At 36.5% G+C, this 12,288-nt stretch overlaps 2 protein-coding genes across 4 annotated transcripts; both read left to right on the forward strand.

Annotated features, from left to right (window-relative positions):
• Nucleotides 1-1,100: 1,100 nt before the first annotated feature.
• On the forward strand, nucleotides 1,101-6,253 carry LOC139142286 (galactosylceramide sulfotransferase-like). 2 transcript variants are annotated; one of them, XM_070712172.1, is made up of 3 exons: nucleotides 1,101-1,234; nucleotides 2,904-3,030; nucleotides 4,112-6,253. In XM_070712172.1, exons 2-3 carry the CDS (start codon nucleotides 2,909-2,911, stop codon nucleotides 5,127-5,129), a joined length of 1,140 nt encoding a protein of 379 aa, XP_070568273.1. In that variant the 5' UTR covers nucleotides 1,101-1,234; nucleotides 2,904-2,908; the 3' UTR covers nucleotides 5,130-6,253. The 2 variants fall into 2 exon arrangements, with proteins under 2 accessions (XP_070568273.1, XP_070568274.1); XM_070712173.1 differs by having other exon boundaries at nucleotides 1,124-1,201.
• Nucleotides 6,253-11,534, forward strand: LOC139142285 (galactosylceramide sulfotransferase-like). 2 transcript variants are annotated; one of them, XM_070712171.1, is made up of 3 exons: nucleotides 6,253-7,765; nucleotides 9,819-9,945; nucleotides 10,451-11,534. In XM_070712171.1, exons 2-3 carry the CDS (start codon nucleotides 9,824-9,826, stop codon nucleotides 11,469-11,471), a joined length of 1,143 nt encoding a protein of 380 aa, XP_070568272.1. In that variant the 5' UTR covers nucleotides 6,253-7,765; nucleotides 9,819-9,823; the 3' UTR covers nucleotides 11,472-11,534. The 2 variants fall into 2 exon arrangements, with proteins under 2 accessions (XP_070568272.1, XP_070568271.1); XM_070712170.1 differs by lacking the exon at nucleotides 6,253-7,765 and having other exon boundaries at nucleotides 8,283-9,945.
• Nucleotides 11,535-12,288: the final 754 nt, after the last annotated feature.

Consider the following 12,288-nt stretch of genomic DNA (forward strand, 5'->3'; position numbering starts at 1 on the left):
ATTCGTGGTCTACTACTGTGTAACAACATCGATAAACTTGTTTCTGTTAAATATGTCCAAATACCAAAATGCACTCTTGTTTCCAATCAAATTTATAAAACTGTCTTTCAATGGTAGTCTGTATGTTTTAGCAAGTGATTTCTACGCTGCGTAGTGGTAAGCAGCAGTGTTGAACCTCCGCTGAGGTCATGGACCCCTGTGTTCTTGTATTTACAGGATCTGCGCCATTAGTAAAATAAGCCTAATTACTTAGAATCTTGTTGCATAGCTGGCCATTATACTGGCCACGAAGCCGTATCATATCCGGTTATTCTTGCATTCGCTATAATTGAACAAAAAAAACGTCCGAAGCTTTCTCTACGAGGTAACAGATGTGCAAGAGCAATCCAATCTATTTTCGAAAAGTTGATACGTGGTTAATACCCGTAGTGTTAAAAGTTGACTATTTCACTCTTAATAACTATAAAGCGATTTTGTGGATTGTGTCGTACAGGTCACTCAACCATTGCACCAAAATAAAATAGTGTCTTAAGTTCAGCTGCTCTGTGCCGAACGAATTTCCATGGAGCATTTGAGTATAGAAAGTTTCAGATTTCGAAAACTATTTGAAGTTAGTGTCGCCTCATTGTGAATGAAATACAAATACGCAACTTATTTAGCGTAACAAGTGTAGTGCAGATATTGCGATCGCAAGTCAGTGTTTACACAGTTGAAACATCTTATGATAAAACAAGAACTCCGTGAAAGATGACCACAAAGTTGGAACAAATATCGTCGACTTCAAGCTGACAGAGGCCTGGCAGTCACCATGCAAAATCTTTCACAATGGGGTTCACTGTAAGCTCATATACTCGTGTATGTACACACGTTGGACGATTTCAGATGACTTGTTGACAGATAGCACTGATTTGTATTTATCGTTTTGTGTGTTAAAAGATTCACGTCCGTTATTGTGTTCTGTTGACCTTCGCTTAAAATAGCGACGATATTTGACGTCATCGTCATAAATTTAAGGTTATATATTCCCGCACCTCGTTGAGTTATATCGCTCGTCTGGTACCACATTAGCATACGTACACGTGCGTAGTTTTTCACCTTATTTTGCATATTATTAGTTTATCGCGATTTTATGGCACATGTTATGTGGTTTTAACCATAAACGAAAGAACATTGTAGTGATTGAAGAGATTGTTGATAAAAGGTAAGCGTAATTTATTTTGACTCACAGAAGCTGGTAAGTTCACATTTATGAAGTTTGATAGAAACGATAAGTCGAACCGGCTCCATTGCAACATTAGAGGACGTCAACCATAAGGTCACCGACAATGTTTTTGTTTGCTGTGCGAACAAAAAAGGAATTGTGGGGAATGTTTGTGTCACGGCTGCATTGTGGCGTAGAACGTATTTAACACGAAAGGTTTTGTCTTTCTTGTCGTTGGCATCCTTTCCAGAGAGATAGAGGGGAAGGAGGGAGAGAGGGAGCGGTTGTAATGAGATAATAATAGATAACATCCTGCAATATTGTGTTATAATGTTAAGTTAAGATATGAAACTATTCTGTGTCATAGACTGAATTGACATGTTATCGTATGAAAGTTTGTCATTTGGCATAAAGAACATTTCCTGGTAAACAGTTCTCTCAGAAATCTCCGGCTACATAACTAAAAAAAAATTACATAGCACACTGTACATCTGTTCTCATAATACCTCATTGTACATTACATTATCATGATATTATGCTAATAGTTAGGTTAACATTTGATAAAATCAAAATGTTCTTTATCATTATTCACACCTGAGAAACTATATCTACGGAACATCTAGTGCATATTGCCACTACTCGTCCCTTGACAGCGATCCACAGAAACTACTTTGGTCAAAACTTATTGACAACGCCAGTGTAGAATTTACAGTCCATTTATTCAATTTGACTGATAAGGACCTTGTTTCAGTTATGCTTGGTAACACTAACAGTATTCGGTTATTCGAATCGAGTGAAAGAGAAATTCTTCTCCACGCTGCTATGGAACTATTTCAATCTTGTCTAGCATAGAGCCAACAGGTACTTAGTCTCAAGTGCTAATTTCCACTATTTATTATTAATATACTTTTTCTCTTTCTGTAAACGTTTTTGTTGATGTAACTCTTCTCATTGAAGGAGGAATAAAGGAACAACAACAAAAACAACAACAACATACTTGTTGTTCCCTGGTTAGAATCAGTCTTGTTAATTCTCACCAGTGAACAACTGGTCTGGCTGATTCACACATGACAGCAGTGAGAATTACAAGAATTTCTCCCCATTAGCAAGAAAGCGTCATTTTCTCGCTCCAGTCTCACAAATTTTTTTCCTATAATGCTTAATGGGTCCTTTTCCCGATGTGTGCTTGTAAATGGGAAAGCATTCATTGTGAATTAAATAAATAAATAAATAAATAAATAGATAAATAAATATCATGATGCTGCAGGATAAAACTAACCTTATAGCCCGCTTTGGGCCACTGATTGGTCCGCTTGGTTCTCTAGTATAGTGCTCTGTCACCTGCATTTACTTGTCATACTTCTTTTGGATGATTTTCACTCCGCCAATTCTTATGTCTTTACTTTATACTTTGTTTTTATATACTATTAATCTAGGTATACACTGCAAGTTCCGAGTTGCGAAATTTTTACGACTTGTTCTCATTTGCATACAGCCTCGCTTCTTAAGTTAGATGCATCTAACAGCACTCAAATCATACATGTTTCAGTATTTCGAAACATGGAACACTATAAAGTAAGCATTTCTCACGAGAAAGGCATTCAAAACCATCCTGCTTCGGAAATCAACTAAAAGTGTTATGGGTGATGATATTGATTAACAATGATTAACGATTATCTTTTGACAATCTGTTCTATTATAGTTACAATGTGCAATAACAAGCCCAGTTGTCGCTACCATGTTCTGATCATTGGCCTGATTTGTCTCTGTGGTATTGTGTTCTATGTCAGCTCTTCAGTGCCGCTGAATTTCCAAAACTGGCGAAGTCTGTGAGTAACATCGCTTCTTACTTAAATTGCTGGAACTAAAAGCACGTGGTACAGCAACCGTCAGCTGATCACTCTATGTGATTCAGGTATACAGTGCGATCGAATCTTTGCAGATTTGCAGACTTTGCTAAATACGAATGTCTACTGCAGTGAGAGGCTTTGATATCTCTTATTGACAAAATACTTTTTTATCCAGTTTATTGTCCTCAAAAAACAAAATCAATTACACTGAATGAAAATAATTACATCGAGAAAATAATCTCAACCGAGAAACTTTTGATGTGTTTTAACAATTTACTTTTCCAACGCCATAAGCTTCATATCAATTTAAAGTGTGCATAAATATTGTGACCTTACAAGCATGCGCCTTACTCACTTAAGTATAGGATAAAGCCCGAGTACAAGGGCTCTTCTGGTATATAAAGTCCAACCCAACGATAAAATGTCGAGGCCGCAGGCCGAGACATTTTATCGTAGGGTTGGACTTTATATACCAGTAGAGCCCGAGTACGAGGGTTTTATCCGACTTAAAAACTATCGCCCCTAACTGATATATTTTCGTTTTCAATGTGTTTACGTCAACCGTCCCCTTTGTCAATGTAACATGTTTAGGATATGAATTAAAATTTTATTTGTGAAATAGCCTTCCAATGTAATGGAACATCCTATAAATGTCCTAGGGCACATTAGTTTAAATGCCTAGGGCACATAGTTTATGTTTGTACCACAGCAGATGTTGTGTTGCAGCTTGTTTCCGCTGTGTTACCAAATTTGAATATTAAAACGTACCAGATGTCTACAGAATATGACATGTTCACATTTGATTGGACAGTACTTTAGTATGGCGCTGTCATTCGTTTCTGGAATTTGGTGACCAAGGTTTACTAGTATATAAAACACCCTGAATTGAGCACTCTGATTGGTCAATCAACAGTAGATAGTTTTTAAGTTTTGTCTAATTTTAACTAGCGGAATTAAGGTGTAAAGTTTTATTCCGCGCGTAAACTGCACATATTTTATTCAAAATGTGTCTATTCTCTCAAAAATAATGACATGTTCCCTCTTTCCTTTCCTGCTGCAGGCACAGAGGATGGTTGCCAACAAAAAACACATTAGAAAATGCTTCATCGTCGGAAAATATCACCTTCGATGGCAATCGTTATGATAAATTAGCAGAGACGCGTTCAGGAGACATTTGTCGGCCACAACATAATTTCGTGTTCATAAAAACGGCCAAGACAGGAGGCAGCACACTTTCGAGCTTGTTATATCGATATGGACTGAAGAACAACTTGGTAGCAGCGTTGAATCCCAATAATACATCATTTATAGACACTGATGATAATGGCAATCTTATTCTGAAGGAATACAATTGTCATAACTTTTCCAAGTACAATTTTATGGCCAGTCATGTTAAATATAATCGTCAGGCAATGGATGCAGTGATCGAAAATGCAAAGTACTTCACTATTCTCAGGTCTCCTGTTACACATTTGAAATCGTCATTCTACTTTAGTGGAAAAGACAAAGCATATCCGAAAGCGTCAAATCCGTTTCAAATGTACTTAAAGGAATTATATGCAGGACATGAGAAAGGCCACACTGTAAGACCACATTTTAATGGATATTGTAATCGGTTTGGAATTCCAAAAGAAGATGACACACGGACCATGAACAGACATTTGGAACGACTTGATAATGAGCTTGATTTGGTTTTGCTCATGGAATACTACGATGAATCACTTATATTGCTGAAGCAATTAATGTGTTGGGACTTTGAGGACATTTTGTACTACCCTATGAAAGTACACGAGACAAAACAACCTCCAATTACTCCTGAAATGACAAGACAAATAAGCGAATTCACACGCTATGATATAAGGTTTTATGAGTATTTCAATACTACATTTTGGTCTAAAATAGAAAACTACCAAGGTAATTTTCAAGAAGAATTGGAAAAGTTCAAAAATTTAAAAGAGGATACATTTAAAGATTGTGAAAATGAAATGGATTCACAATATTGTAATCTACTCATGTCAGACACAAACCGAATGGCGAGATATGTAATGAATAGTAATACGGAACGATGGTCTTGTTAGTCGGTGGTGAACAGGATTTCCAAGAAAAGTGCTTTTAAAACTTTACGTCATCTTATTTGTTCTATACATTATCAACTTACTCTTTTTTCTTACATTATAAATTATAATTACGCTTCCTTCATCGAAAGCGATATGATATTGCGTTATGCCATGTTCTTTCTTAAACGATATAACAATAACGTTATTCAAATTGCCTATTTAAAATAATGTTTGAACTATGATTACATCATCGTATATCTATAATAATGTTACTTTTACGTTATACTATTTTGCTTGTGTGAAGTGCATTTTTGCTTTTGCCCATCAATGGAGACTTTTAAAAACTTACATTTTCTTAAAATTGTTTCTTTTGATGATTCTCGATACTCGGAAGAGCGATGCTTCTGAATTAGGACATTTATTATTATTTATCTAAAAGGTGATGCTTCCTAGGGCGAATGTGCAGCATCTCCGAAGCTGTTATTCAATCGGGTTGAAGGAATCTTATCGTCATCATTGAATTATACACAATAGACTCCCTAAGTTGCAGTGAATAGTGACAATCAATCAACCAACCAAACCTTCCGAGCCAGCTACACAGCAAGATTTGTAATTCGAAAATTATCAATCGTACTATGTAGAGTAATACGTTTTGATATCGAGAGGTGATACTTCTTGATTGGAAGAGTGGTACTTTTTAAATTAAAGAGAAATGATTCTTGATTCGGATAGATATGCTTCCTGATTCGAAGAATTAATGTTTTTGATTCAAAGAGAGACATGGGGCTTTGCTTCTTGATTCGAGTAGTGATATTTCTTTATTTGAAGAGATGCAGTTCTTGGTTCGAAGAGCGATTCTTCTTGATTTGAAAAGAGGTCATTCCTGATTTCGAAGTTGTTTTTTCTTCATTCGAAAGTACATAGTTCCGATTCGTAGAGTGCTTTCCGAAGCCGACTTAGTAATATGATGATTAAGAAAGTTTTCTCCCTATCGAAACTGGAATAAATAATTTTACAGCTTTGTCATAGCTATTCTCCCTCACTTGACTACAACTTATATAACTTTCTTCCATTGCAGACAAGGTTCCTTTTTCATTTTAAGCAGAGATAAACCATGATCTCCTTAATACGCAATCACCATATATCCATGGTGATTCATAAATGTTACTTACATTTCTCATTTCATGCTTACCTGATTGACATGAAATGACATTTCAGCAAACAATGGTGATGGATTCATATTGCATCGGCAAAACCAAACAAAAAGGTCTGTTTATCGCGATATTTGAGTCTTTGAATGGAAAAACATTTTCTAGATTTCTCAAACATTTTGGACTGAATAGTTTGACTAAGCCTGTATCGTAGTTACCGGAAATACTAGAAAGTGTTATGCCAGATGTTTGGAGGAAATGTGTAAAATCGGGCTAAATTGATGTTTAAGAACGGTGCTTTGACTTTTTCTGACTGAACACAAAAATTGAACAGAAAAACGTCCGAAGATTTCTTGTTGTGACTTCGAACCCGATAGAAAACTTGCCGTATTTTGTACCCTTGGTTGGTAGCTTGCTGTTGGCAAAAAATGTCCCCGAGGCTGTCTTTTGCCCATCCATTGCTTCGATGACGTTTTTGTGTGATAGTGAGCGTACGAGCGTAAGCGTGAACTCTGCAGCGTGTGTAGGGGTCACAGTCAGAAAAATTGTAACAACTTAGCTCGGTTATTGAAACTTTCTTTTTCAGAGTGCTACCATCTATTTTCGACATAGTTGATTGGTGATTAATGCCCGTCATGTTAAAAGTTTACTATTATTCACTTAATAATTACAAAGCTTTTTTTGTGGATCGTGTCATACAGGTAAATCAACCATTGCGCCAAAGTAAAATAGTGTCTTAATTTCAGATACTTTGAGCCGGACGAATCTCCATGGAGCATGAGAATAGAAAATTTCAGATTACGAAAACTATTTGAAGTTCGTTTCGTCCCATTGTGAATGAAATGCAAATACGCAAGTTATTTAGCCGAACAAGTGTAGTGCAGATATTATGATCGTAAGTAAGGGATAGCATTTTTTTGTAAAATTTGCCACACATTATGTCCTCAGCCATACAGAATAATGTTATTGGAAGAAGGGAGACTAGTTGACCCTGTTTTATGATACAAAAGGATATTGATGTTCAAAATAGAAGGGGCAAAAAAATTACATGCTGATTTTTCTCATAGAATGACCCCTTCAGTTTTTCATAATTTTTCCAAAATATGGGATTTTTAGTATCAGGAAAATGTGACTTTCGTGGTTTTTTAACCGTGTCTTTGAAATTTATGCTGAAATATCTACACGTAATTATAATTGATAAAATTAATCAAAAATCTAGAGGTTAAATATTGTTGCTTTTATGCTCAACTGAAAAAATTGTAAGGAAACTAACGTCGTTGGTACAAATCAAACAGAATTGTGGGTAATTTATTTTACTGTGTACTCCCACACCTCGGTGCTTTATATCGCTCCACTAGTACCACGTTAGCACATGTACACGTGTATAGTTCGCCACCATATTTTGCACGTTATTTGATTATCGCGATTTTAGGGCACATGGTATATCGTTTTACCCATATGCGACAGGATTCTGCAGTGCGTGATTTAAGAAATTGTTGATTAAAGGTAAGCGGAATTTATTAAGACTCACAGAAGCTGGAAAGTTTAGATTTATGAAGTTTGATAGAAACGATCAGTCGAATCGACTACATTGCAACGTTACGGGACGTGAATTGTGATGTCAGAGAAAATGTTTTTGTTTGCAGTGCACTCTAAAAGAAAACCGTGGGAGATGTTTGTGTCACAGCTGAATTGTGGCATAGAAATTTATTCGACAATTTTATTTGTCTTTCTTGTCGTCGGCATTCGTCGGCAGGAGAGAGAGAGAGAGAGAGAGAGAGAGAGAGAGAGAGAGAGAGAGAGAGAGAGAGGCGGGAGGGAGAGGGAGACAGACAAACAGACAGACAGCTAGTAATGAGATGCTATTAGATAACATGCTGCGCATGTTTCGGCAATATTAAATACTTATTACCTGGTCATGGGGGTTATAGCGCCCGTTTATCACCCATAGGGGCCATGTGTTACCAGAAACACATCATTTCGGGTAATACACGGCCACAAGGGGTAATAAACGGGCGTAATAGCCCAAAGAAAGACCAGATTATTGGTGTTTTATAACACACCATACGCTCATGTTGTCTTCTGTTATACTTTTTAATGTGTTTTGATATTTTGCACCGCAACAGTCCATTTACAAGTTTACTCGGCGATATTTCCACAGGGTTACTGTTGTACGTGGTACCACTTTCTGTCAAAAAATATTCTAAGCCTACCAAGCTTCATCCTTGGTTGCAGTTGAATCCTTTTCGCCGATGAGCTGTTCACGTTCCTATGCTGTTGGAATATCGGAAAATGTTGGAAAATCTTTTTAGAGGGAGACTCGTCCCTCATCCCGGACCCACATCACATTCTGGTCAGCCGGCATTGTTGTAAAGAAGCAGACGACACTGCCGTCACATGACCGGGCACTTTTTCAAATTTGGTCAAAACTTTCCCCAGGGAAATAGCTTTTCAAAAATACCCTCTGACGTCACTTTTGTCGATTCAGTGGGGACTAGGCGTATGTATTTTCTCGTCACGTGACGTATTCTGGCGAATCGCGGCATGGAATGAGCATGTGGCGTGTTATAGTGTGTTAAAATGTTAAGTTAAATTATGAAACTGTTCTTTGCCATCGACTGAATTGACATCATATCGTTTAAAAGTTTGTCATTTGGCACAAAGTACATTTGCAGGTAAACAGTTCTCTCAGAAATCCGCAGCTACACAATTGAAAATGTGTACATCTGTTTACATAATAGCTCATTGTACATTACAGCATCATGCCATTATGGTAATAGTTAGGTTTACATTTGGCCATGATTTGATAAAAAATTTTCCTAATTATGATTCACACCTGAGAAACTATATCTACAGTACATACTTTACTTATTTGTATACATACCTAAGTAGGCGTCAAAATCAATCAACCAGGAGCAAATTTTCTGTACAATTATTTCAGTAACATAAAACCAAATATTGCTATTCTTACACTACCATATGTGCTGCAAACAATACAATACTGTGCCTTTGCAACTCATGCCATATGTGTGTACCATTACACAACCCAGTATACACTGTAATTGCGCAATATCGGAATGGAAATGTTGCCTCGCTAAGTCCTTGTGAATTCGTGTAATTATGTTCGGACTGTACCCGAAATGTCTTACAATGTAAATATATTACAGAATATATTTTATATACCATGCGGTACGACATGCCTTGCTTTGACTATGATGGAGAGTCCACATTTTACACAGAGAGGGCGACATTGGTAATGTATCGAAAACGCGCATCACTCAGCTTAAAGTGAAAAGTCTTTCACTGATTCGCCGTGTGTCTATAATCAAATAGATTGTTGACAAGGTGTTTAACAGGCAAGTGCTACATTTGCATGGGAACAGGTTTCAACTCTACATATTAATGGAAAATTTTATGAAACAATATAGAGTCACTAGGTCACAAAAGAAAAGCATTCAAAAATAAAAACATTCGTCTTCGAAAATCAACTGAAAATGCCGTGGGTTATGTATGATATTGATTAATGTATCTTTACTTCTTAAAATGTGTTCTATTACAGTTACAATGTACAATAACAAGCCGGATTGTCGCTACAATTTTCTGATCATAGGCCTGATATCTCTCAGTGGTATTGTGTTCTATGTCAGCTCTTCAGTGCCGCTGAATTTCCATAACTGGCGAAGTCTGTGAGTAACATCGGGTCTTTCGTAAATTGCTGGAACTAAAAGCATGTGGTAGAGCAACCGTCAGCTGATCACTTAATGTGATCCAGGTATAAAGTGCGATCTGATCTTTGCAGATTTGCAGGCCTTTGAAACTACAGATGAAATAGGCAAATATTAAAATACTTTCCCTAGATACAATGCGAGCATAATGACAAAATGCCAAATACAAATGACTAGTGCATCGAGAGGCTTTGTCATCTTACATAATACTTTGAACTGAAAAACTTGACGTGTTAAAACAATTTACTTTTCATCGGCTGTAAGTTTCATATCAATTAAAAGTACGAAAAGTTGCAACTTTACAAGCGTGTGCCTTACTCACTTAAGATTTGTCTAATTTTAACTGAAGGAATAAATAAGTAACGTTTTTTTCCACGCATAAACTGTATATAAGTGTACATTTTTTCATAATGTGTCTACTCTCGCAAAAACTGTGACATATCCACTCTTTCCTTTCCTTCTGCAGGCACAGAGGATGGTTGCCAACAAAAAACACATTAGAAAATGCTTCATCGTCGGGAAATATCAGCTTCGATGAAAACCGTTATGATAAAATGTCAAAGGCACCATCAGGAAACATTTGTCGGCCACAACATAATTTCGTGTTCATAAAAACGGCCAAGACAGGAGGCAGCACACTTTCGAGCATGCTATATCGATATGGACTGAAGAACAACTTGGTAGCAGCGTTGAATCCCAATAATACATCATTTATAGACTCTGATGATAATGGCAATCTTATTCTGAAAGAATACAATTGTCATAACTTTTCCAAGTACAACTTTATGGCCAGTCATGTTACATATAATCGTCAAGCAATGGATATGGTGATCGAAAACGCAAAGTACTTTACTATTCTCAGGTCTCCTGTTACACATTGGAAATCGCATTTTTACTTTAGTGGAAAAGACAAAGCATACCCTAAAACATCGAATCCATTTGAAAGGTACTTAAACGAACAATACGCAAGGCATTACAACGGCCACACTGTCAAACCATTCTTTAATGGGTATTGTAATCGGTTTGGAATTTCATACGAAGAGGACACACAAACCATAAAAAGACATTTGGAACGACTTGATAATGAACTTGACTTGGTTTTGCTCATGGAGTACTACGATGAATCACTAATACTACTGAAGCAATTAATGTGTTGGGACTTTGAGGACATTTTGTACTACCCTATGAAAGTACACAAGACAAAACAGCCTCCAATAACTCTTGAAATGACAAGACAAATAAGTCAATTAGCACGCTATGATATAAGGCTATATGAGTATTTTAATTCCTCATTTTGGTCTAAAATAGAAAACTATAATGGTGATTTCCAAGCAGATTTGAAACATTTCAAAAATTTAAAACAGGATATATTTGATCATTGTGAAAATGAGAGGGACTCACAATACTGTAATCTACTTATGACAGATACAAATAAAATGGCTAAACTTGTTTCGAAGAAAAATAAGAAAAAGTGCATGGTCTTGTAAGTCCCTGGTGAATCACAGGGAACTGAGTAATCTTGTTGTTGTTGTTGTTGTTGTTGTTGTTGTTATTTTGTTGTTGTTGTTATTGTTGTGTTGATGGTGATAATGAGACGATAATAAAAAATTAAAACGACGTAGGTCGCTCAACGTCACTCCCGTCCTATTGGGAGTGACGTTGAGCGACCTACGTCGTTTTTTGGTCACGGTTACAGTTTTCTTTTACAATTATCTACAACATCGACAAACAACAGCAAGGAATGACACGTTGTTTTTTAATATTTTTTATTATCGTCATCATTATCACCATCAACAACAACAATAACAACAATAACAACACAACAACAACAAACAACAACAACACAAGATTACTCAGTTCCCTGTGGGTGAATAGCGCTTCTGAAACTATTACGTCATCATATTTGTTCTGTCTTAAATAATATAACAGCAATGTCATGCTATTTTTGTCTTTAAGATTATATTTCAAATATTACGTTGTTCTACACTTAAAATTCTATCCCAAATACAGTGACCGGATTGGTCCAGACGCAAAAGAACCATGGTATGTATAAGATAAAGCCCGAGTACGAGGGCTCTCCTAGTATATAAAGTCCAACCCAACGATAAAACGTCGAGGCTGCAGGCCGAGACATTTTATCGTAGGGTTGGACTTTATATACCAGAAGAGCCCTCGTACTCGGGCTTTGTCCGACTTAAAAACTATCGCCCCTAACTGATATATTTTCGTTTTCAATTTGTTTACGTAAACCGTCCCCTTTGTCAATGTAACATATTTAGGATATGAATTAAAAATTTTATTTGT

Source organism: Ptychodera flava, chromosome 10 (genome assembly GCF_041260155.1).
Source record: "Ptychodera flava strain L36383 chromosome 10, AS_Pfla_20210202, whole genome shotgun sequence".
Taxonomy (NCBI): Eukaryota; Metazoa; Hemichordata; class Enteropneusta; family Ptychoderidae; genus Ptychodera; species Ptychodera flava.